Here is a 24,844-nt window from a genome sequence, read left to right as displayed (position 1 = left end):
CAAAGAGCTTTTGTTCCCTACTGATCTGTCTCTCCATTGGTTATACAACCTCTTCCAAACATGTAGCCTAAGCTTCCAAACCTCCTTTATCAGGTCCTAGCATCCAGTAGACTATTAGAATTGAAAGAGGCTTTCAAGACCCAGTTCTCATCCATTGCCAAGTCATTCTCTCACCTCTGCTGAGTGAGTAACTTCAAATATCAAGGAAGTCCCACTTCTGACAAGACAGCAAGACAGCTCAATCCCATTCTTTGAACAGCTGCCACTGTCAGAAAGCCCTACCTGTATTCACCAAAATCTGTTTCTCTGGAATCCACACTCATTGGTTAGAATTCTTTCCTCTGTGGCTATACAGATTAAGTTAAATCTTAAGTCTTCTGCTTATGACAACTTTTTACATAGGGAAGGCTGCAAGCATCATGCGACTCCATAGTAATTTTTCTTTTAGTTCCCTGGGATAAATATTTCCAGGTTCCTTTACATGTTCTTCATATAACATAGTTTCCAGACTTTTCATTATCCCAAGAACTCATATTTTTTCAGACATCATCTAAGACCCTGTTAAAACAATGTCCAGGGCTGGACAAATACTATAGATGTAGTCTTTTTGCAGAGTGTAGGAAAGATGAGATGTGACACTTGGCCCATGACTAGATTTGTCTTTATCACTAGTACTAATACCCACAGACTCATTTGAGCTTTCCATAACCTGAGAAGCCTTGGCTCCTTTTCATTTGAAAATCTCTTAAATTAGACCTCTCAAGTTATTTTTATACAGTTAATTTTTGAGCCTGATTGCAAATGCTTGTATTTATTTCTTCACATCATTCATGTTTTAAAATTATAGTTTATTTACAATGTTGCACCAATTTCTGCTGTACAGCAAAGTGACTCAATCATATATACATATTATACACACACACATATATATTCTTTTAAATTTTATTTTCCATCATGGTCTATCTCAGGAGATTGAATAATATTCCTGTGCTATACAGTAGGACCTTGTTGTTTATCCATTCTAAATATAATATTTTGCATCTACTAACCCTAAACTCCCAGTTAATTCCATTATCCCTCCCCAGTAACCACAAGCCTGTTCTCCATGTCTGTAAGTCTATTCTGTTCATTTGTGCCATATTTAGATTACACGTATAAGTGATATCATATGGTATTGTTTTTCTCTTTCTTCATACTTCACTTAGTATGATAATCTCTAGTTATATCCATGTTGTTGTGAATGGCATTACTTCTTTCTTTTTTATGGAAGTATAGTATTCCATTGTATGTATGTACTACATCTTAATCCATTCATCTGTTGAAGATCATTCATGTTGATTGATATTTTCAGGTCTCATGTTTTTGCATGCCCCTCAAAACACCTTCTTTTTGTAGACTTCTTATCCTCTCAGTGCTATGTTCTGGTTGTGAATCTTTCATCCTATTAGATCTAGGTGATTTTTACAAAATTCTTACATTTGTGGTCATGTTTAAATGTTAATTTATCCTGATTAATTACTCATATTTATTGCATTGTTGCATAGACATTTAAGGACATGTGTCTAATTCTTGATCTACTTCCCTGTTATTTTTCCCTTGAAATGGCTAGAAAGCCCTCCACTAGATCTTCCTTCCATGTCATACTCATTTATTTTATTATCCCATTTCTTTGATTTTAAAGTAACTTCAGCTTTAATTCTTTTGATTGGGTCAGGAAATCTCTGGCCCATTAAGTCAACATAACCTGCATTCTGTGTTTGTCCCAATGGCAAGGTATTATAACCTAGATCCTCTCCTAGGAAGGAGAAATCCTGTCCCTAACACCATTTACTTTCATCTCCCTTCCTCCATCTTTTCCAAAGTTATCACCTTCAAATGCAGGGAGAAATGAAAACACACCTGTGTTCCCAGACTTTCTATTTCCTATCTAGGGCTTCAACATCATGAGAGATAAATCTCAGGTTCCTTCAGATGCTATAATGCAGCCCCATATGATTCAGCAGAAGTGGGTAGCAGTTGGGTTTGATTAGTCTTGGCAGGCACTCTGTCACATCTCAGGAAAAGGCTCCAAGAGGACCACACAACTCCCAATTAATCACGTCAGGCTTGCATCTGGCACTCTCTGTGTCCTTCAGTAGGAAGTCAATACCACCCAAGTGAATCTCAGGATTTCCAACACCTATTGCCTCCTGTGACAATGACTTTTTGTTCTATAGACCAGAAGATGCTACTTCTTTGGACGATCTCATTCACCCCTTATGGGCAGAACCTCAGCTTTCTATGTCATGCCATAATATAGAGATTCTTAAATCATTCAGCAGCATGACGGTTTTAAAGACAAATCCAATGCAGATCCTGCCCTTAAGGAATCTATGGTCTAGGAAATGAGAGATGTGTATTAATATAATAATGAATATTTTATTGCACTTTATGTTATCTCATTAAAACCACACAGCTACTCTTGAAAGTTACCATAGTTATCTCTGTTTTACCAGTAAAAAAACTGAGGCTTTCAGTCTTTAATTGGCCTATCAGGGTCATCACCTCTAAGGTGATAGTCTTATAAGTCAAGGTCTTCACGAAGATTTGCATTTTCACCTGTTAGCGAATGAAAAGATACTATGAGTCATCAATCAGGTGGAGTCACCTCAGGGTCAATGTGCTCTCACTCAACAACACTCTGGAAGAGTTTTCACTTCTTTTGCCAAGTCTATTTGCTTTTTTGTTCTTTCTTAGCCGCCAAGGCTAGTCTAGCAGTCTGTCCCTTCACCTCTATCCATTCTCTTAGGCAATGTCTTGCTTCCTCAGTTTTGGTTCTCTGCTCTCTCCAGTTCTTTAGAAAGGTTGTGTCTGGCCTGATCTCTCCAAAACACAGGAATGAATCTACTCTACAGCAAAACTCACAAGGGTCCTATGAACTGCCACACTAAATTTAAAATACTCTGCTTTGTGTTCACAGCCCTTTGTAGCCTGACCCTGTTCTACAAATTCAAAATTTATTTCTTATTCGCCTTAGTTTCAATTTATCTCTTCAGTGACCCATGGTTTACAAGATTAAAATTCCTTTTAAACCCTCTTTTGAGCGGTCTTCTTCTTTTTTGCTATCGCTTTCTTTGTGTTTCCGTAGGAGAATTGGCACATTGTATTGTGATAATTTGTTTCATTTTGTTTCATCTTGGTTTCTGTGCTCAGCTAGAATGAGTTCCTGAAAGCTGTAAACCATAACTTAAACATCTTTGTGTCTCAGATGCAATGTCTACATGTAATAGGCATTCAATAAATGCTTATCGAGATGAATGAACTTGATGAATAAGCTGTTACACCTAATTAGCTGATAATGTAAACACCTCTGTTAATGCTTGATACATAGTAGGCCTTTGATTAATACCCCTTTAGTTTGACAAGGCTGTTTCTCTCTCACGTTTTTAACTTTGGTATTTTTAAAGGTACCATTAGTTGAACAGCTCTTCCGCAAAGAGTTCGAACCATATTTGAAGAAATGGTATCATGTTACTAGATTAAGTGGTGATACCCAATTGAAAATAACATTTCCAGAAGTTGTCAAGTCTTGTGATGTTATTATCAGTACAGCTCAAATCCTTGAAAACTCCCTTTTAAACTCAGAAGAAGGAGAAGACCCTGGTGTACAGCTGTCAGGTTGGTTGAAATGTTTATTTTGGAAAGATAATTAGTAGTAATAATGGTAGTAACAGAAGCTGTATTTCTTAGTTTTTAAAATGTTGATTTAAAAATTAATTATGATTTAGATTGTCTTCCATTGGTTTTTTTTTTTTTTCAATAAAACCCTTCTTCCTTGTGAAAGCAAATAAAAAACTGGAGACATTTTTAGTCAGATCACTTTATTCTGCATAAGAACATTATTTTTTTCCATCTTTTTGTCTTTTCTAGGGCTGCACCCATGGCATAGGTGGTTCCCAGGCTAGGGGTCCAATCAGAGCTATAGCCTCGCCAGCCTACACCAGGGCCACAGCAACATGGGATCTGAGCCAACGTCTGCGACCTACACCACAGCTACCGGCAACGCCAGATCCTTAACCCACTGAGCGAGGCCAGGGATCAAACCCAAAACCTCATGGTTACTAGTCGGGTTCATTAACCACTGAGCCACAACGGGAACTCCAGAACATCATTATTAAATCAAACATTTTCTAGACTTTGCATTAATTCTGTATTTCTAAGTTCTTTTTATATGTTAGTGGATCCTGTTAGATATGCCTTCTTCTCCAGAGAGTAAATATAATCTTTTCTGTTTTGTGGGGGATGGGAAGAAAAGTTAGGCAAGAGGAAGAGAAAGAAGTATATATAGTCATAATAATTAAATGCAAAGTTTAAACAAAGTAAAATGATTCCTCTTTAAATAGTGTTTTTCATTTGATAGAATGAAAATAAAATTCACCAACTTAAAATTATATATTTTATTAAAAAACAAAATTGCATTTCTGAGAGTTTCGGGGGAAAAGCCAGAGTTTGAAATCCATGCCATAACACTTTTTAGATCTATAAACTTTCCAAAACTCATCTATTAAATGAGCATAATATTTAACATGGATAATTTCCTGATTACTGTACATGAACTTATGTATTTACAGGTGGCTAGGATTGTTGCATTTGCCCTTAAAAAGTAAAAACTGCTTGTGTCAGTATTCTGCCCAAGAAAATACATCTCCAAGGCAGCTCAGTCTACCAACTAAGAGAGCCTTTTTTAACTGTATTTTGTCAGTATGGGCAAATAAACCATTTAAATTTTTTTTAAGACTTTTCTCTCATCATCATTGACGAATGCCATCACACCAACAAAGAAGCAGTCTATAATAACATCATGAGGCGTTATTTGAAACAGAAATTGAAAAACAATAAACTCAAGAAAGAAAAGAAACCAGTGATTCCCTTACCTCAGATATTGGGACTAACAGCCTCACCAGGTGTTGGGGGAGCCAAAAAGCAAGCCAAAGCTGAAGAACATATTTTAAAAGTAAGTCATTAACTTTGCTCATAACCAGAAAAACCAAAGTTAGAGCAAATGCCAATGCTTCTTGGGTAAGATTAGGTCCAGATGCCATGGAGTGCAGGAAAGAAGCTATTCCATGATCATCAGTTGAGCGAAATCTATATGCTTTAGTTAATGTAAATACACTCAGTCTTCTACAAAATAGAAATATTCCTTAGTAAATAACTATGACATGGAATAATAGCCCCCAAATTATAGAGAGCAAACGTAAGTATTAAAAAATTGGGACAAATGAAATACCTTCCTTTAAATATCTACTCCTATTTTTAAACTTAATGATCTACTTTATATAGAAATATGCATAAGCTAAGAAAGTTTCTAATTTCATACATACTCCATGAGTTTTAGAATTGCATATTTTCTTCTGAGCCTTTTTTTGTTCTGTGATTCTCAGATTCTAGGTAATTCAAATTAAATGGGAAAATGGAGATATGAGAATCTTTAAATTTGTTTTGTTTTGTTTTGTTTTTTTCTTTTTTGGCTGCCCTGTGGCCTATGGAATTTCTGGACCAGGGATCAGATCTGAGCCACAGCTGTGACCTACACCACAGCTGTAGCAATGCAGGATCTTTAACCCACAGGCCAGGGATTGAACCTGCATCCTGGCACTTCAGTGACATCAACAGTACTGTTGTACCACAACAGGAACTCCAAAAGTCTATATCTTGTCAGCTGCCTGCAGATGGTAACAATATATACAGTGCTTTTGTTGATCTCAAGCACTGAAAGAATTCAGAGTAATTCACAAAGTATGTTAGCACTAAAGCCCTTACTTTATGTTGAAGTCAGTGAAAATCATATAGAGTAGACAAAAGCACAATTATTGGTTAGAACATATAATTTATTACTAGTATTAAGGATTAACTGCAATTCAAATTCAGGCACATGGGCTTCAGCTGCTCCTAGCTTTGTAGTATCCTCTTTTATGTGTGGAAGAAAGTGATAATATGATCCATGGATATCAAGATGACCTTTAAAATGCCTCATGTAATATGGTTATCTCATAACCATTCTTGCTGATCTCTGCAGTTTGCTGTATTCTCTCCACATCGTTTTTTTCAGCTGGAAAGTGAAATTTAAGGAATGAAAATAAATATATTTCTTTCTGGAATTTTCTGCCAACCCAATTTCAAAGCACCTTTTTTACTCTATCAGGGTAGATTTTGTTGGCTAATCAGATCCACAGTAAGGCAATATTAAAATGCTATATTTAGCAAATTGTGCTACCTATTTCTTACATGAGAAAGATTTCTGCATTGAGTTAATTGAAAGGGAAAAGTATTTGAATATCAAAACCTGTCTCTTTTCCAGATATGTGCCAATCTTGATGCATTTACCATTAAAACTGTGAAAAAAAATATTGATCAACTTAAAGACCAAATAAAGGAGCCATGCAAAAAGTTTGTAATCGCAGATGACACCAGAGAAGTATGTGCTTAAGATTTTATATTTATTTACTTGATGACATCATACCTAACTGCAAAGGTCATTTTACAGTGAGCATCCAAAGAATATTATTTTAAAATTTTAGCAAAGAGTTACAGTTTTATTAAATTTTATTGATATTAGGCAGCAAGGCACTGCTGTGAATTCACTGTTCAAATCTTTTAGTTTTCTGAACTAGATGAAGAGTGGCTCAATAACTGGTTGATGGTTGATATATATGAACTGTGGGGTGGGAAGGATTGTGAAGCTAGAGGGGTTAACATAGTTTCTTTTATTCTTTTTACTTCCTTGGTGAATTCCAGTATTTGTTTCTTGACACTGAACAGAGCCATTTTTTGCTACCAGATTACAGTTGGTGGTGATAATGAGAGTCCTACCTAATTGGCATATTTACCTTCTTAAGAAAATACTTATGGTAAAGAAGTGAAATATTTACTTTAATGGTGTTTTTGGAATAAGTATCTTACTGATTATAAAAACCAACTTAGAGTCAGTTTGGACATTATGACTAGTACATTATGTCAATACATTCTTTTGCAAAATATAAAAAGTAGGATAAATTTTAGCTTTACTCACTTGATAATAAATTTAAGCTCTGTGTACTTGAGGTTCTGAAAATCTACCTCATAAGGATGTTGGATATGAAATATGCATAATAGATAACATTGTGCTTGAAATGTAGTAGGCGCTGAACTGAGGTTAGCAATCAACCTCCATAGATCATTTTTTTTTTTTGAAATTCTGAAAAAAGAGTGCTCTCTATTCCAGCTGAACTAGCACATTTAAAAAAAAAAAATTGTATTACAGGATTTCCCATCCTGGCGCAGTAGAAACGAATCTCAGTAGGAACCATGAGGTTGCTGGTTTGATCCCTGGCCTTCTCAGTGGGTTAAGGGTCCAGCGTTGCCATGAGCTGTGGTGTAGGTCACAGACGCAGCTTGGATCTGGCATTGCTGTGGCTGTGGTGTAGGCCAGCAGCTACAGCTCCGATTTGATCCCCAGCCTGGGAACCTCCATATGCCATGGGTGTGGCCCTAAAAGACAAAAAATAAATAAATAATTAGAGTATAGTTGACTTCATTTTTTTGTTTGTTTTGTTTTGTTTTTTTGCCAGCTGCCTTAGTGTCATGTGGAGTTCCCAGGTTAGGGATCAGATCTGAACTGCAATCTTTAACCCACTGTGCTGGGCCAAAGATCAAACCTGAACTCTGGTGTTCCAGAGACACTGCCGATCCCATTGCCCCACAGCAGGAACTCCAGAGCTAGTGCATTGAATATACTTTATTTTTCTTCAGTTTTTGTTATTTATCCAGTTTTGCTTGATAAGTTTAAGTGTTTCTACTCCAAATAATTTTTAAAAATCCACAAAATCCTCAATGTATATTTAAAAGAATTTACCATCTTACTTTTTACCTTAAGTTTTAGTGTACTTTTAATTGAAGTATATAACATGCACACAAAAAAGTGCAAATGCTTAAGTGTACAGACTGCTGAATTTTCATAAACTGAACACATCCATATAACCAAAATCCAGAACAAGAGAAACAATGTTGTCACAATCCCCAAAACTTCTCATTCTCCTCTTCAGTAACCCACCTCTTAGGGTAACTGCTGTCCTGACTTCTAGCACCAGAGGTGGGTTTTGACAGCTTCTGAATTTTCTATAAATGAAATCCTGTAGTATGTACTCTTCTGTTTCTGGCTTTTTTCAAAACCCTACCTTTAAACTTTTAATTTTGGTAGAAATAATACTGAAACCAGTTCTTCAAAAAGAAATGCTTCTTAAATTAGAATGCAGGCTTTCTGAGTAGTTGGGGCACTACTTTAATATATGTTTTTAAATTTACTATTAGCATTCAAGGTATGTATCATTCAGTAATTTTATTTTGTAAAATATTTAAAATGGAAATTCCAGCAGGAATACCTGGTGTTGGTGTGGTATGGCTTAAGGGTGGAGGCAAAAGGGAAGCTGATAAAAATCAGTGTACAGGGAGGTGATCAGAGTAACTTGTTACTTTTGTCTAGACAATGATCCTAAATCAGATTTATTTCTATATAAAAATTGTTTTAACAGATATAATGTTATTCATTTAACAATATAAATATGTAAGAATAAATGTATAATTTATTTTTAGGATCTGTTTAAAGATAGTCTTCTAGAAATAATGACAAACATTCAAACTTTTTGCCAAATTAGTCCTATGTCAGATTTTGGAACTCAACCCTATGAACAATGGCTCATTCAAATGGAAAAAAAAGGTAATTTGGGTTTTGCCCTAACACTTAATTTATCCCATGTTTATGCCAAGATTCCAGATCACATATTCCTAAGCACACTGAGAAGCAAATGCAGTAGCAAATGGAATATCTGTGTTCTAAGCAGCACAAGAATAAACATGTTCTAATTCCTTATCTAAGGAAAGAGACACCAATTCGTCCGTTTTCTTGTTATCTCCAGAGTCTTTCACTTATTATATATTTAAAATATTAAGATAAATATTGACAGCTCTGTCTCCAAACTGCAAAGTCAACTAGTTTTTTGTGCCGTTCCTCTGAGTAAGCATGAATCAAGTACATGTTTTTGCTGACACGGAACATAAGTAGCAAGTCTAGGAGTCAGAAAACTTGCCCCCTTTAGTGCTTATGGCACATTTTAAGCCTTAACTTGCTCGCTCATTTCAAAAACAAGGTGAAGCCTATTTTTGACTCATTATCATCAACACATTTAAGCCCACAGCACAGTTTGGGAGAGGGTTCTATTATTATTTCATAATATATTCTTTCATAGCTGCAAGAGAAGGAAATCGCAAAGATCGTGTTTGTGCAGAACATTTGAAAAAGTACAATGAGGCTCTACAAATTAATGATACAATCCGAAGGATTGATGCCTATAATCACCTTAAAACTTTCTACAATGATGAGAAAGAAAAGAAGTTTGAAGTCCTGGAAGATGACAGTGATGACAATGGAGATGATAGTGATAAGGATGAAGATGAGAATGATGAAAAGAAACCTTCAAAACTGGATGAATCAGATATATTTCTCATGACTTTATTTTTGAGTAAGAATCATTGTAACACTTTTGCATGATCTCATGTGTTAACCTCTTTGGCATGAACCCCCTGCTTCCTAAGAGCTCTCCAAAGCACCCTCTTAAAATAATCTTTCATATTGAAAGAAGAAATCCCACTCATATTGTAGCTATTTCTAATTGATGGGATCAGGCTAACCATGAGTTGTATAATGATAATTAATCATTTGGTCATCTGGTTTTATTGTCAAGATGACTGCAAAAAATGTATTTTAAAAACTAGCCTGATTATTAGATGTGGCACAAGATTAACTCTAGATGAACACCTTAGTACATCATTCTACAAAATCCTTCAGTGTAATTATTCACGTATTTTACTAATTTCAAGTATTTCTTAAGGAAACAAGAAAATATTGAAGAAGCTGGCTGAAAACCCAGAATATGAAAATGAAAAGCTGACCAAATTAAGAAACACCATAATGGAACATTTTACAAGGACTGAGGAATCAGCACGAGGAATAATTTTCACAAAAACACGACAGAGTGCATATGCCCTTTCCCAGTGGATTACTGACAATAAAAAATTTGCAGAAGTAGGAGTCAAAGCCCACCATCTGATTGGAGCTGGACACAGCAGTGAGTTCAAGCCCATGACACAGGTGTAAACGTCTTTTTGGATTTTTTTTTCTTATGTTTATTTCTCTTCCCAGATTAGTTGTAGTCCTTTCTTTTCATCAGTCTTCTCACCAACCTATGACTACTTTAATGGAAGGAAATATTTGTTCTTGAAAGTACATGTGAGTTTAATAGCAGTCTAAGCTGTGGTATTTGGTAGGCTAAGCATTGTTCTAGGAATAATTTTTTTCCCACATTCTTAGAGGAGCTTTTTAAATTGAGTTTCCTTTGCAAAAATGACTGACACTTAAACTTTTAGTAATAAAATGTGAAAACAGTTACAATATAATATCAAGTGGAAAAATCAAATTCCCACAAGAATGTGTGCATTATAATTAGAACTATGTAAAATATGTTTGCATAGGATGAGATCTTTAAGGGAACTTGGAATAATTAAGACATTGATGTGTTAGAGATTTGGGACTATAAGAGATTCTCTTTTCCTTTTTAAGATTTTGTTTTGTTTTGTTTTCAATTCATTATACCACTTATGTGTACAGTGAAAAATACTTGGGAAAGAAAAAGGCACTCAAGCGCTCACAGACATTATAAGCATAGGTAAAACAATGGCTTGTTAGAGTAAAATGTACTTCTGAAGTCATATTTGTCCTTTTTTAATTAAAAATATTCTTTTTTTTTTTTTTAATTTTATGGCTGCTCCCATGGCATGTGGAAGTTCCTGGGCCAGAGATTGAATTGGAGCTGCAGCTTTCACTTAAACTATCCCATCATTGCTGGATCTTTTAACCCACTGTTGGGGCCGAGGAGCAAACCAGCACCTCTGCCAAGACCCGAGACACTACGGTTGGATTTTTAACCCACTGCTCCATGATGGGCTTGAGGCTTTGAGCCTTGCTGGACAAGGGGACCCTTAAGTTCTGATAGCTCATCATCATTTGGTCCAATGGAGCAAATTAAATCTGTTTTAATGTTTGCTGAAAAGAAGTCATTTTGAAATTATCCACCATAACTCTTGATATGCTCCCTACATATACTTAAGTGAAAGATGCCTCTAACATTTATGCCAGGGAAAGAAAGCACTGTTTTCTTTAGGTATGGAGTTTACTTCTTTCTTTATAGTGTCAACTGGTTTACTTAGCATGTTTCCCTTTTTGCCTTAGCTTCTAGGTAACTCACAGGTGAAACTGAAGTTCATTCTCTCAGCTTCCGTGTTAACCCTTACAGTAACATACTTATATGCTCTTTCTCTCTTGGTACTGTTTTTAAGTTTCTATTCTATTAACTTTACCATTAGGACTTTGATTTATATGGATTCAGCTCCTCTTTGAAAAAAGGTGAGAACAAATGGAAAGTGTGCATTCAAGCTGCTTATCCATTTCAGACTTGGTGGCGGCATGCCAAAATATAGAACACACCCCCTTCCTCATTCACCACCTCCTCACCTTGTGAGTTTTCAATGGAAACATTGAAAGAGGAGTCAGACATATTTGGGATGTGATGTGTGCACCAAAGGCCTCTGGACCAACACATTTGATAAGAAATAAAACTACCCTAGCCACATCAAGCTAGGATCATGCTCACTCATTCCTCCTATGCGAGGTCAGAGTGCGTATTTAATTTCTTTACCCATATTAACTTTGAAAATTCAGATCTTTCACTTAAATGTAGCTGTTTTAATTATTTTTAATAACTTATTCTTTCATTTTATTTATATCTTCCCTTTGAACAGATAATACATTTACCTCTTTCAAAATTAATAAGGGATAGGGCACGGTCCTCCAGCCTTCCACTTCCCCTTCTTGGAGACAGCCAATGCCTTCAGTCTCTTCCAGGAATATAATTTCTTTTCTTTCGCTTGAATGACTTTTAAAGTAACCAAATGCAGTATACAGTGTATATTTTCTCTGTGACTCAAAATTCGACTATTTTTAAAAGTGCCACTGCATCTTATTCCCTATTAAAGATTCTGAAATCAGTGTAGTGAAAAGCAAAGTCCATTTTGGTTTCTCATTGCTGTATCCTCTTCTCAACTGAAAGCATCTCCTCCTGTCTTTTCTCCAAGTCACCCATCAATTTATTTCTTTGGCATAAAGGATGGCTTTCCCACCTCCAGACTGGAGGATGGAAATATTTTTGTTATTGTGTGGTAATCCCAGATTGGAAATCAAATGTTGTCTCACCATCATGTCTTTGTTCAATGCCAAAAACAGATGGCAGCAAATCCATGTATGATCTAATCCTTTGATTTACACTGACCAGTTGCAATTTAGTATTTCATTTCCTAATTAGAAGATTTTAATGTGTTTAGCATTACGACATTTAATTTATTAAAATGTTTCTACAGAATGAACAAAGAGAAGTCATTAGTAAATTTCGCACGGGAAAAATAAATCTGCTTATCGCTACCACGGTGGCAGAAGAAGGTCTGGATATTAAAGAGTGTAATATCGTTATTCGATATGGTCTCGTCACTAATGAAATAGCCATGGTCCAGGTACATTCAAATGCCTCAAATATGTTAATTTTTGACTTTCTGTTCTTGTTTTATTTTCTTTTAGTAAAACATCACACAGTTCTAAAAATATATCCATTTTCCTATGAAAAGGGGAATAAATATGTATACAAATATGTCCACAAATATTGAATTATTATGTAGTCCACTTGAATATAATAAAATGTTATATATAAATTATACCCAAATAAAAAATAAATGATAAACAGCTATGCAAAACTGCTTTTTATATTGTTTTGTTTTGTTTTGCTTTTTTAGGGCTGCACCTGTGGCATATGGAGGTTCCCAGGCTAGGGGTCAAATTGGAGCTGCAACTGCCAGCCTATGCCACAGCCACAGCAATGCCAGATCCAAGACCTGTCTGAGACCTACAGCAATACCAAATCCTTAACCCACTGACTGAGGCCAGGAATAGAACCTGAATCCTCATGGATACTAGTCGGGTTTGTAATCCGCTGAGCCACAATGGGAACTCCTGCCTTTTATGTTGTTATTTAATTCATATTACAACCAGATACCTATTATATTTTTTAGACCACTCTTCTTTGATTGTTATTTCTGTGTCCTAAGGCTTTTTGCGAACATGACATTTAACTCATTACTAAGAATTAAAATAAGCCTCCTTATTTCTAGGATGTCTGTGAAGCGGCATCTGGACCCCAAATCTGAAGCACAGTGCCCCAAAAATGTCTGACAAAGTAACAATACACTGAACCCTAGGGAGCCATGCTGTTTTGCACTTTCCCTTTTTTTTTTTTTTGCTTTTTTTGGGGGGCCTCACCCAAAGCATATGGAGGGTCCCAGGCTAGCGGTCAAATTGGAGCTACAGCTGCCAGCCTGTGCCACAGCCACAGCAATGCTGAATCCAAGCCGCGTCTGCAACCTACACCACAGCTTATGGCAATGCCGGATCCTTAACCCACTGAGCAAGGCCAGGGATCAAACCTGCACCCTCATGGATACTAGTCAGGTTTGTTAATTACTGAGCCACAAAGGGAACTCCCACTTTCCTTTTTATTCTTTCAACTTTTCTCTATGTTTGAAATTTTTTTTAATAAAATATTGGAGGGGAGCAGACACATCTATGCAAAAAAGAAAAAAGTAGTGAATTGTCCCATTTTTTATTAAATTTCACTTTATCTCTTACCCACACTATTGTTAATAATAATTGTTACCTTTTATTGAGTATGTATAAGATTTGTGCTAATTAATAAAATGAACTGGAGTTTTTTTTAATACTTTAAATTTCATCTTTGAATGGAAGACAAGTCATGAAGACTAAGATAACCATACAGCCACCAAATTAAGAAGTACTTATATTTCAGGAGTTGATGTGTTTATTCAGTGCCTCATTAAGCAGAATATATTTTTGAGGATCATATTATAATTGATAGGTTCCTGGAAAAAGCCATAACATTTTCTGTTACTCAAAATGTGCTTAAAAGAAGATAGAAATTTATCAGCATTTGAGCAGATTTTTAATGGAAAAATGTGCTCAATATTGAAGGTAGGATACTGGGAACAGAGTGATATGCTCCACAGCCTTGGTGTCAAGGTCAGACATGCCTTCTCACCATTAGCCCTCCTACCAGGCACTGTGAATGGGGCTCCCCCAGCTCAAATCACTGATGGTGGTCCCCAGGGTTTAAGAAGGGGGCTCTGGGGAGCAGAAAGGCTGAATGGGATGGTCTTATGTTACCTAGGCTTGTGAGGGCTGATGTAGGGACCCAAGCAGCATCCCTCTAGAACAGTGTTTCTGCACCAAAGTGTGTTTTGAATTTCAGAAAGCCAGCTTGTAAAGAAAGGATAATAACTAACTTTACTGAGAATAGGGGGATCATTTGAAGACTGGGACACTGAGCAATGAATATCATTCCAGGACAAAACCAGGAGAGTTCACAGCAAGGCATAGCCCTTCATTGACTCAATTTCTTTCTGTTCTCAGGCCCGTGGTCGAGCCAGAGCTGATGAGAGCACCTACGTCCTGGTTGCCCAAAGTGGCTCTGGAGTTATTGAACGTGAGACCGTTAATGATTTCCGAGAGAAATGATGTATAAAGCTATAGACCGTGTTCAAAATATGAAACCAGAAGAGTATGCTCATAAGGTATTGTTTTGGGCCAACTCTAGATTTAGTTTTCACTTTAAAATGACTGCATGTGGTTGCCATTGATATCTCTGTGGCTAAGTCTCCAGACAGAAATTGTGCTAAATTATAAGTTCCAGTTTGATGAGCTATGCTGAGTCCAAATTCACATAACAAGAATCAAGATCCATGGTGGGTAGAAATTGTCAGGGAGTGCTTCTCTACACTGATAAATTTAGATTGTCCTGGATCCAGAAAGACGAGTGCGACTCACTTATTCAACCCAACCTGGTAATTTTGATCTGGTCTCATCTGTTGATACAGGCACAGCTGTTTTCATTCCAGAAACATTCATGAAGTACTTACTGTGTGACAGGCAACATTCTAGAAACAGAGCATAGTAGCAAACAGCACAGATAGATCTCTGTTGTATGAAACTCACATTCTAGTATGTACATGGTGAGATTTGAGGAGGAGAAACAATATATAGAAATAAAGCAAGAATTACATCATATGGAAAGCCATGCTAGAGAATTAGAACAGGACAATGTGAAACAAGTCTCTAGATGGGCACTTTAGGTTGGGTGTTTGAGAAAGGCCTCTTGGAGGGAGAAACATTGACTAGCCCTGAATCATAAGAAAATGTCATCTTATGCTGCATCTCAGTTTACTATTGTAGCGTCATTTGTGTTGTGAGAAGAACACAGTGAAGGAAGAATGTATTTCTACAATATTTCAGGAAATCCCCCATACCACTGAATTAAAGACTGTAACTACTATAATAGCAAACAATCCATTTAGAAGAAAATTCACACCCTTGCATATGGGTGTGAATGTTAGTTTCTTAACATTGGAATTGGCTCTACCCTAAATAGAGTTTCACGAAAGGGATGCTTTCAAATTGGTGTGCATTGCTATAACCAACTCCAAGGTTTCCTGGCCAGGTTTCTACACGAATTTATATTTTAAAACCCCTTCAAATATAAGGCAAACCAAACATTTTGTGGTGTCAAAGCAAACATTTGTGGCCATATAGTACCACTGGAAAGTTATCACTTTACATTTAAAGTCCTAAATGAATAAATCAAGTGGGATGTTTTCAAAGATTGCTGTTTCAAGACCACTTGTTTGTGTAAGCTCTAGAACAATCTCTGGAGTGCATTAAGTCACATTTCCCAGATAATCTCTAGGGTAAGACACAATCCCTTTGGGAGACCCAGAATGCATTACCTTTTAAAAGTCTCCTTTGCCTAAGAGACCTGCTATCCTAAAATTACTCAGGTAGCAAACTCAGAGCAAGGATGGCAATGATGTGGGGTACTTGGCACCACTACTGTGTTCAGAGCCCCCAGCATACATTGATACCAGGTTAGAGAACTCCTTTCTTCTGATTTAAGAACCCTTCTCAATGCAATGTTCAGGCCACCACTGATGAATGGTGAGAGGTGGCACATAAGGTGAGGTCTTTTTTCCAGGTCATACACTGAGTTTCTACATCACTGAAAACTTTTTCAATCAAATCAGATTTCAGGAGCAAGTTGAAGATAAATTTTTTCCCTGGCCTTGACCCTACAACTTATGACACATTATTGTACTTTATTTACACTTAGATGGATGATAGCTGTGCCTCCCATATATGTACTATGATTTATTTTCTTTTTTGCCCCTCTAATTGTTTTATATTCTTTACTATTTTAGAGCTATTCTTTTGGTTTCTGGCATCCTGGTTACCTATCCAAACATTGACCTTGGTTTTGCTTTTCTTTCTGTCACACTCATAGGTGTTTCTTAATTGCCCACACGTATGGCATCCAATGCCAAATCATCTTTTCACCAACTCACTGAACCATAAATATCTTGCAAGAACAACCTAATTAAACTTTTAAGAACAGAATATTCAATTCATTATATTGTTATAATTTACATAGGTAATTAATCTTCATACTTGTCTGATTAAATAAACTATGATTCTGCTCACAGGTTCATTTGCAAGGTTTTGTTCTCTCTCTCTCTCTCTTTTGTGTGTGTGTATGCGAAATATGGTTGCTTCAAATCAAGGCCTAAAACACAGAGCCAAGAGCCAAAGACGTGGGCCTTTCAGCTTTGTTCATCAGGCTGATAATTTACTTTTACTGTAAACTTCCCTTTGGTCTTTAAAAAAACAATGTCTTCCTCCACAGCTTAATATAAATTTGTCATCCCCGAGAAGTTTAGTTTGGAGGTAAATCTTTTAAGAGGTAGGGCTTTCTACTGTGAAGATGTAAATGCATGAGAACTATCGAATCCCTATTTCAAGTTTTATATCTCTCATAAACTATATTGACTGTTATGAAATACATTGCTTCACTAGCCACAGAATCAGGAATATAAAATTGTAAGGGCTTATACTCTCACATAAAGTGTGTGGGCAACCTAGATCCACACAGTCAGTCACTCCATGATGTCATGAGAAAGCAAAAACTCCTCTCTCTCTCTTCTCTGCCCTTTTATTATTTGGCTTTCATTCTTAAGGTCAAAGCTTTTAGAATTTCAGCTGCCACGTGTTCACTTTAAGAAGGAAGGAGGAGGAAGATGGAAAAGGCAGAAGTGCAAATGCTAGCTATCTGATACTTAAGGGCCCTTTCTGGAAATTCCATTCAACACCTTATGTCTCAGTGGCTTGGAAATGTAGTCATTTAGCTAGCATACTTACATAAAGGCTACTGAAGGAGAAACTAATAGTTTCTGTTATAAATCTATAAAGAGGAGATTGACTAAGCAAAGGGTCTGGAAATTATAATGTGTAAAGAAAAATGAAAGAAACTAGGGGTTTATCATTTATAAGAAATAACTAAAGCTGATGAAGGAACAGTGTTTAGTTCTTTAAAGAGACTCTATCAGGAAGAAAGATTAGACTTAATTTATGAGACAGAATTAAAACTAATGGAGGTGGAGGTTAGAAGGAGAAAGGGTTTTTTTTGTTTGTTTTTTTAATTAAATACTGCCAAAGACTTTCTCACAATTGGACTTTTCTAAAATAGAATGGACTGTGCTTTGAACACTTGATGATTCCACATTTCTATGATTACAGGACAAGATTCCACACTAAATTCTTTGGGGGCCAGCCATCTCTTCATTGCTTTTATTTCTAGATCATGGATTAAGCGTATATGTTCATAACTATCTGAGATCTCTGGATTCCAGGAGACTTCAATGAAAGTATGAAAAAAAAACATTGCATATTCTTTCCTCTCTGCAGATTTTGGAATTACAGATGCAAAGTATAATGGAAAAGAAAATGAAAATCAAGAGAAGTATTGCAAAGCAATGCAAGGACAACCTATCATCAATAAGTTTTCTATGCAAAAACTGCAGTGTGCTAGCCTGCTCTGGAGAAGATATCCACATAATTGAGAAGATGCACCATGTCAACATGACACCAGAGTTCAAGTAAGTCCAGGAAGACTCAATTTAAGTTTCTTTATAAGGGATGAAGGAGGTTGTATTGTAAATGTTCTTCCAAAACAGTACAAATGAGAGTCATTATTTTTCAGAACTTGCCCTCCTTAGTCTCTGAATTATATACCTATTTCAAGTGTCCATTTTTCTTTTTAAAATTAATTTAATTTTTGTCAGTTTAATTTAATTTTTATTTTATACTTCAGTATAGTTGATTTACAATATTGTGTTAGGTTTCAGGTGTACAGCAAAGTGAATCAGTTATACCTATACATATATATATCCATTCTTTCTCATAGTCATTTACTATAAAGGTTATTATAGAATATTATGTCCATTTTGCAAATATACTGCATAGGTAAAGGAGGGAAAAAGTGTAAGACCAAAGCCATTTTGATACAAGGCACATCTGTTTGTGTATGCTCATATTTGTTCTCAAATTCTTGAACAACTTAAGCCCAGTTAAAATAATCAGCAGAAAGAAGCTACAAAAGGCAGCACACCCCTTGAGAGGTTGTATGTGAAAAGGGGGTATCTACTTAGAGATCTGACAGAGGAAATGAGCCTTAACGAATGTGTGTGGAGAAGTAGCACATCCAGCAACATGTACCATCAGCCATATACTGGTCCTGTATGAATTGTCAGGGATGATTCTGACTCCTTGATAATTTTAGGAACCTGTATATTGTGAGAGGAAACAAGGCACTGAAGACGAAGTTTGCTGACTATCAAACAAATGGCGAGATAATCTGCAAAAAATGTGGCCAAGTGAGTAAATTGTTGTGTGCTTAATTTTACTTTGACCAAAGGGAATTCTTAATTGAACATACATTTATTTTTTTTTTACTCTCACTCTCTCTTTTGTTTTCCAGGCTTGGGGAACGATGATGGTGCACAAAGGCTTAGATTTGCCTTGTCTCAAAATAAAGAATTATGTAGTGGCTTTCAAAAATAATTTATTTAAGAAACAATACAAAAAGTGGGTAGAATTACCCATCACATTTCCCGATCTTAACTATTCAGAATATTGTTTGTCTAGTGATGAGGACTGATGTTTGATTCCAGATTCTTTTAAAATATTATCAACTTGACCTTTCATAGGATTTTGATGACAATTTTCATTATACTACAGAACTGATGTAAGAATTAATAAAATCATTGCTTTATTCTGTGTTGAACTGTATGGAAGAAGACAATGTATTATGCTTTCCATTTCTATCTTGGTGGGCAGAAATGCTACCAGTAATACTCATTAGTGATTCTGGTACAGTGGAAAGAATACTGGGGCATAAATGAGGATCTGAGGTACTAATCTCAATCCTGTCACCAATTTTCGGAATAAAACGAATCAGTTCATCACTTTTTTTTTTTTTCTTTTTCCTCTCTTTTTCTTTTTTGGCCACCCCACAGCATATGGAGTTCCTGGGCCAGGGATAAGATCAGAGCCGCTGTTGTGACCCAAGCCACAGCTGTGGCAATGCTAGATACCCCACCCACTGTGCCAGGCCAGGAAATTGAACCTGTGTCTCAGCACTCCCAAGATGCCATCAATCCTGTTGTACCACAGCAGGAACTCTGAAAATCAGTTTATCTTCTGAACCAGTCTCCTTATTGGTGAAATGGTTATAGTGTTATCTGTCTTTGCTTTTATTAGCTTTCTATTGCTCTAACGAATTACTGCAAATAGTGGCTTAAAACAACACTCATTTATTATTGCACATGTTCTGTAGGTCAGAGGTCTAGGCAGGGTTTCAGAAGGCTGAAGTCAAGGTGTCAGCCAGATGATGATCTCAACTGGATACACTGGGGGAAGAATCACTTCCAAGCTCTTTCAGGTTGTTGTCTGTTATCTCCTTGCAGCTAAAGACTTGGATTCCTGTTTCCTTGATAGCTGTCAACTGGGAATCACTCTCAACTCCGAAGGCCAGCTTCACCATGTGGTCTGGTCATGAGGCCATCCACAGCTATTTGCTCCTTCACAGCCATCAGGAAACTCTCTCAAGTCTGCCAAGATAGTCTAAACCATAATCACAGGAGTCTTAACTCTAAGGTTTTTATAGGGAAAACATGGAGCGAGACAGACTTGGGTTTGGATCCTCACTAGTTTGTGATGTGAGCAAGTCACTTAATCTCTCTGAGATGGTAGGAAGCTAATACCAACCTTGAGGCACTGTTCTGAGAATTTAGATATTGCATATAACCTACCCAGTAGTTGGCAAATGCATTTGGTTTTTTGTATAATTTCCAAATGTCATACATGTATAGAGTGTATTAGTAAGGGTTTTCAGAAAAGCAGAAGCAGTGGTAGCTGTGGGTATAGCATAATAACAGTAAATTTTAGACCTACATTTGATTATAAGTATTATAAACATTCAGTGTTTAGCCCAGAGGGCTCGTCTCAAGAAGTAAGTAGTAACTGTAGTGAAACATGGTTGCTATGAATAGGCTATTCAGTGAAGTTAGTGGAAGTATTTAATGTTCAGATCTTCTACAAGTGCAACACAAAGAATACATTACCAACATAAATATAAAGATCAGCACATTTATTAAGTGACTGTAGGACTTAAGTAAGTCTGTCATATAGATACAGTTTTACTTAGTCTGTCTTTAGGTTCAGGAGGAATATAGTAATGGAAGCAAGATAAGTGTCCATCAACAGATGAATGGATAAAGATGATATGCTACATGCACACACACACACACAATGGAATACTACTTAGCTATAAAAAAAGAATGAAATTTTGCCATTTGCAGCAACATGGATGGACTTGGAGGGCATTATGCCTAGTGAAATGTCAGACTAAGAATAACAAATACTGTATGATGTCACTTATATGTGGAATATAAAAAATACAACAAACTAGTGCATATAACAAAAAGAAGCATTTTCACAGATATAGAGAACAAACTAGTGGTTACAATTGGGGGGGGATAGGGACAGTATAGAGTTGGAGTGGGAGATACAGACTACTGGTTGTAAGATAGGCTCAGGGATATACTGTATGACAAAGGGAATATAGCTACTATGTTGTAATAAATGTAAAGTAACCTTTAAAAATGTGTAACAATTAGAAAATATATAATAATATACTGAATAGGCCAGCAATTGCATGGAAAAGGAGAGAGAGAGAGGGAGAGAGGGGATTGCAGTGGAGCAGATCAACAGTAATTTTTGTCTGGCACAAATAGTGATTGCCTTTTATTTGTTTCTAATCCTTAAACTTTTTTTTTTCAGGTGGTAGGTTAGAAAGTATAAAATATATATGGAAAGCATTGCAGATATTTTTTATAATTTTTAGATATTTTCCACATAGAATATTACCAAGTCCCTTTTTATAGGAAATTAATTATTCCATAAGCATCTCATTTAAGGATGAAATTAGACCGTGGTGAGCCCTATTAGTTCATAAGTTTAAAATCCAATTAACAGCCACAGTCTAGGTGGGAAGAGCAACAGACTGGTTATTGGAAGTAATATTTAACCATGCAGTTTGAGCCACCACTTCAGTTGAATATATTTGATGAAATATATTATTTTTGGCCACTAATTTCAAAACTAGACATAATTTTGAGACTTAGGCAAGAAATTTAAATGTTTAATTCAGTTATATATTTTTAAGTAACAATGAACCAAAGATGAACATTTTTTCAGTTTAAATATTTCCTTCAAACCCTGCCCTCTGCCATTCTTAATGAGCACTAGTATTGAATAAACGTAGGATGAATGGACTAATGAATGGTTAATTCTTTCATTATGAATCTCTTAATGGGTCACGGAAATGATCATAATTCATTAAGCTATAAGGATTTGTATAATTACTAAAATGACTAAAAGGACTGATTAGTGTCATCTTGGAAGGGTTAACCACCTAATAGTAATATCATTTCAGTACCATACTGAGGTTTCTACTAAATTTACTTTTTTGCTTGGCATTTCACCTGAAGTTATATTTTCATTACTTGACTTTGCACAATTCATACTAATAACCTCTTCAGTTCAAAATTGCAACTTAATATAACTTTCAAAAGATTTACTACATTGAAAAAGCGAATCCCAAAACTTTCTCTCAAACGATGTTTCTTGTGTTTAATTAGACTAAATTTTTTTTTCTATTGAAAGCCACTAACTTCATGAGGAAAAATCATATCATCAAATATTTTAAGTCCTACCATGTGTAAAGTACTGTATTTTAGGCACAGAGAATAGTGAGTAAATAAGGATTTTGAGTATAGGATCTTTTACTCAATAATAAGTAAACTAAGGATCTTTCTTTTAGGATTCAGAGAGATTAGCCACATTCATAAACATCAGAATTACAGGAAAGACAGTGATCAATGCCATAAAAAGAACAAAGAGATTGCTTCCAACAGGGCTGGAAGAAAAAAGGTTGCATTGAATTGTGGACTATCAAGAAGATTTCTCAAAGTTCTTTTTGAGGTATCCTCTCTGGGAGAGGGTGTGTTAAGGACAGATAGCGTAGAGGTAAGAAAAAAGGAGAACATGTAACAATTCAGAAGCGAGAATTTCACCAGCAAATATGGTTAGATAACATTTCAATAGAAAAGGAAAATTTATTCTAACTATGCTTAGAATAAAATAGTTTTGATTTGCAGTGTATGATAAGTCTGAGGTAAATTTGTACATAACATTTGATTTTAAAACATTAAACATTATCTGCCTAAGTAATTACAAAATAATTAAACTTATATTAAAAAGATTCAACTCCTGTGCAAGTATTTGAAAAGGAAATAAGCTGAGGACAGAGGATGCCAATTTTTGATGTAACAGTCACGGGCGGAGAGGTCAGGACTTCTGTGAGTGGAGCTTGACGAGGGAGGAAAACTGCAAGATGCCTGGGCTCTGATCACATTCATCCTGTTCCAAAGATGCCTCAAGACTTACTCCTATTTTTCCAACATTCTCCTAGACAATGACATTAACAACTGGCCCAGCAGAGTCATAACCATTCTGAGGAAAATAAAGCCCAGAAAAATCATAGTTTGCTCTGGAAAAAGGATGGTGGATGGAGGGATGGATATTTGGTGCCATGTGCTGCTTTGTTTGCAACAGCCATTGATGAACATATTAAAAGATGTTTTTTAAAATGCTTGGTGGTATCTGTGTAATTTGACTGAACTACGTGATAGGCTAAGGAAAACTGACCCATACCAAATAAGCCTGGTAGATTTTCTTCAACAAAGAGTGAATTTGGGGAAATGAAGAAATAGATGTAATAAGTGTAGGTAGATTTAAATGGACATTGTAAAAAAAAAGAAAGAAAGAAATGGGGAGAATATTTTGAAAGGGAACTCAAAGCTTTCAGCCCATTTGCAGGCCAAGGAGTAAAAATCCAGAAACAAGGAGAAATTCAAGACTCAAGAAGGAGAGAGGATTAAGATGGCAGAATAGAAGGACTGGAGCTCAACTTCTCTCCTAAAAACAACAAAATTCACAACTAAAGACTGAGCAATCTCCACCCAAATGGACCAGAAACCTTAAAAATGATACCCTACTCCAGAAGAAAAAGAGGAGGCCACATCAAGAGGTAGAAGGGGCGATTTCAGGATATAAACAACCCCATACCTCCCAGGTGGGAAACTCCACAGACTGAAAACTAACTGGTTCACAGAGACTCACCTACAGGAGTGAGAGTTCTGAGCCCCACATCAAGCTCTCACGTGTGGGGATCTGGCACTGGGAGAAAGAGCCCCTGGAGCATCTGGCTTTGAAGCCTAGTGGGGCTTGAGTGCAGGAGCTTCACAGGACTGGGGGAAACAGAGACCCCATTCTTAAAAGGCACACATGGACTTTCACATGCACTGGGTCCCAGGGCAGAGCAAGGTCTCCATAGGAATCTGGGTCAAACATGACTGCAGTTCTTGGAGGACATCCTGGGAAAACAGGGGTGAGTGTGGCTTGTTGTGAGGGAGGGACATTGAAGGCAAAGCTCTTGGGAATATTCAGCAGCCCTGCCTTTCTCTGGAGGTGGCCATTTTGGGAAAATCTGGCCCCACCCATCAATCAGTGCTGAGACGCCCCAGGGCAAACAACAATCCAGGTGGGATCACAGCCCTGCCCCTCAGGAAACAGGCTACCTAAAGACCCCTCAGGCACACATCTGCCTCTAATCCCATCCAGAGACTAAGCCCCACCCACCAGAGGGATTAGAATCAGCTCCACCTACCAGGGGGCAGGCATCAGTCCCTCCCATCAGGAAGCCTACAGCAAGCCCCCCATACCCACTTCAGCCACAAGGGGGGCAGACACCAGAAGGAAGAGAGGCTACAACCCTATTATCTGTAAAAGGGTCACCACACCAAAAACCTATAAAAATGAAAAGACAGGGAACTATAACTCAGATGAGGGAGAAAGGAAAATCCCCAGAAAAACAACTAAGCGATGAGGAGATTCTTAGTCTCCAGGAAAAAGACTTTGGATAGTTGATGCTGAAGATGATGCAAGACATTGGAAATAAACTGGAGGCGAAGATGGATAACTTACAGGAACACTGACCAAAGAGATACAAGATATAAAACAAACAAGAAGAGATGCAAAATACAATAACTGAAATAAAAAACTCGCCAGAAGCAGCTAACAGCAGAATACAGGAGGCAGAAGAATGAATAAGTGAGGTGGAGGACAGATAAGTGGAAATTACAGATGCAG

The 24,844-nt window shown here is 36.6% G+C and overlaps 1 protein-coding gene across 1 annotated transcript in view; it reads left to right on the top strand.

The window, feature by feature from the left end:
* The window catches only part of IFIH1 (interferon induced with helicase C domain 1), a 54,373-nt gene extending 34,837 nt beyond the window's left edge, over window positions 1–19,536 (top strand). The window contains 12 exon segments of the mRNA XM_047772747.1: window positions 3,447–3,657; window positions 4,776–4,993; window positions 6,341–6,457; window positions 8,611–8,734; window positions 9,264–9,536; window positions 9,906–10,165; window positions 12,487–12,636; window positions 14,600–14,696; window positions 14,699–14,760; window positions 17,978–18,168; window positions 18,852–18,945; window positions 19,050–19,536. Of these exon segments, the coding sequence (XP_047628703.1) occupies window positions 3,447–3,657; window positions 4,776–4,993; window positions 6,341–6,457; window positions 8,611–8,734; window positions 9,264–9,536; window positions 9,906–10,165; window positions 12,487–12,636; window positions 14,600–14,696; window positions 14,699–14,760; window positions 17,978–18,168; window positions 18,852–18,945; window positions 19,050–19,229 (1,977 nt within the window). The 3' untranslated portion in view covers window positions 19,230–19,536.
* The last annotated feature ends 5,308 nt before the right edge of the window (window positions 19,537–24,844 follow it).

The sequence above is a fragment of the Phacochoerus africanus genome, chromosome 3, assembly GCF_016906955.1.
Source record: "Phacochoerus africanus isolate WHEZ1 chromosome 3, ROS_Pafr_v1, whole genome shotgun sequence".
Taxonomy (NCBI): domain Eukaryota; kingdom Metazoa; phylum Chordata; class Mammalia; order Artiodactyla; family Suidae; genus Phacochoerus; species Phacochoerus africanus.
This window is presented reverse-complemented; position numbering and strand designations above follow the sequence as displayed.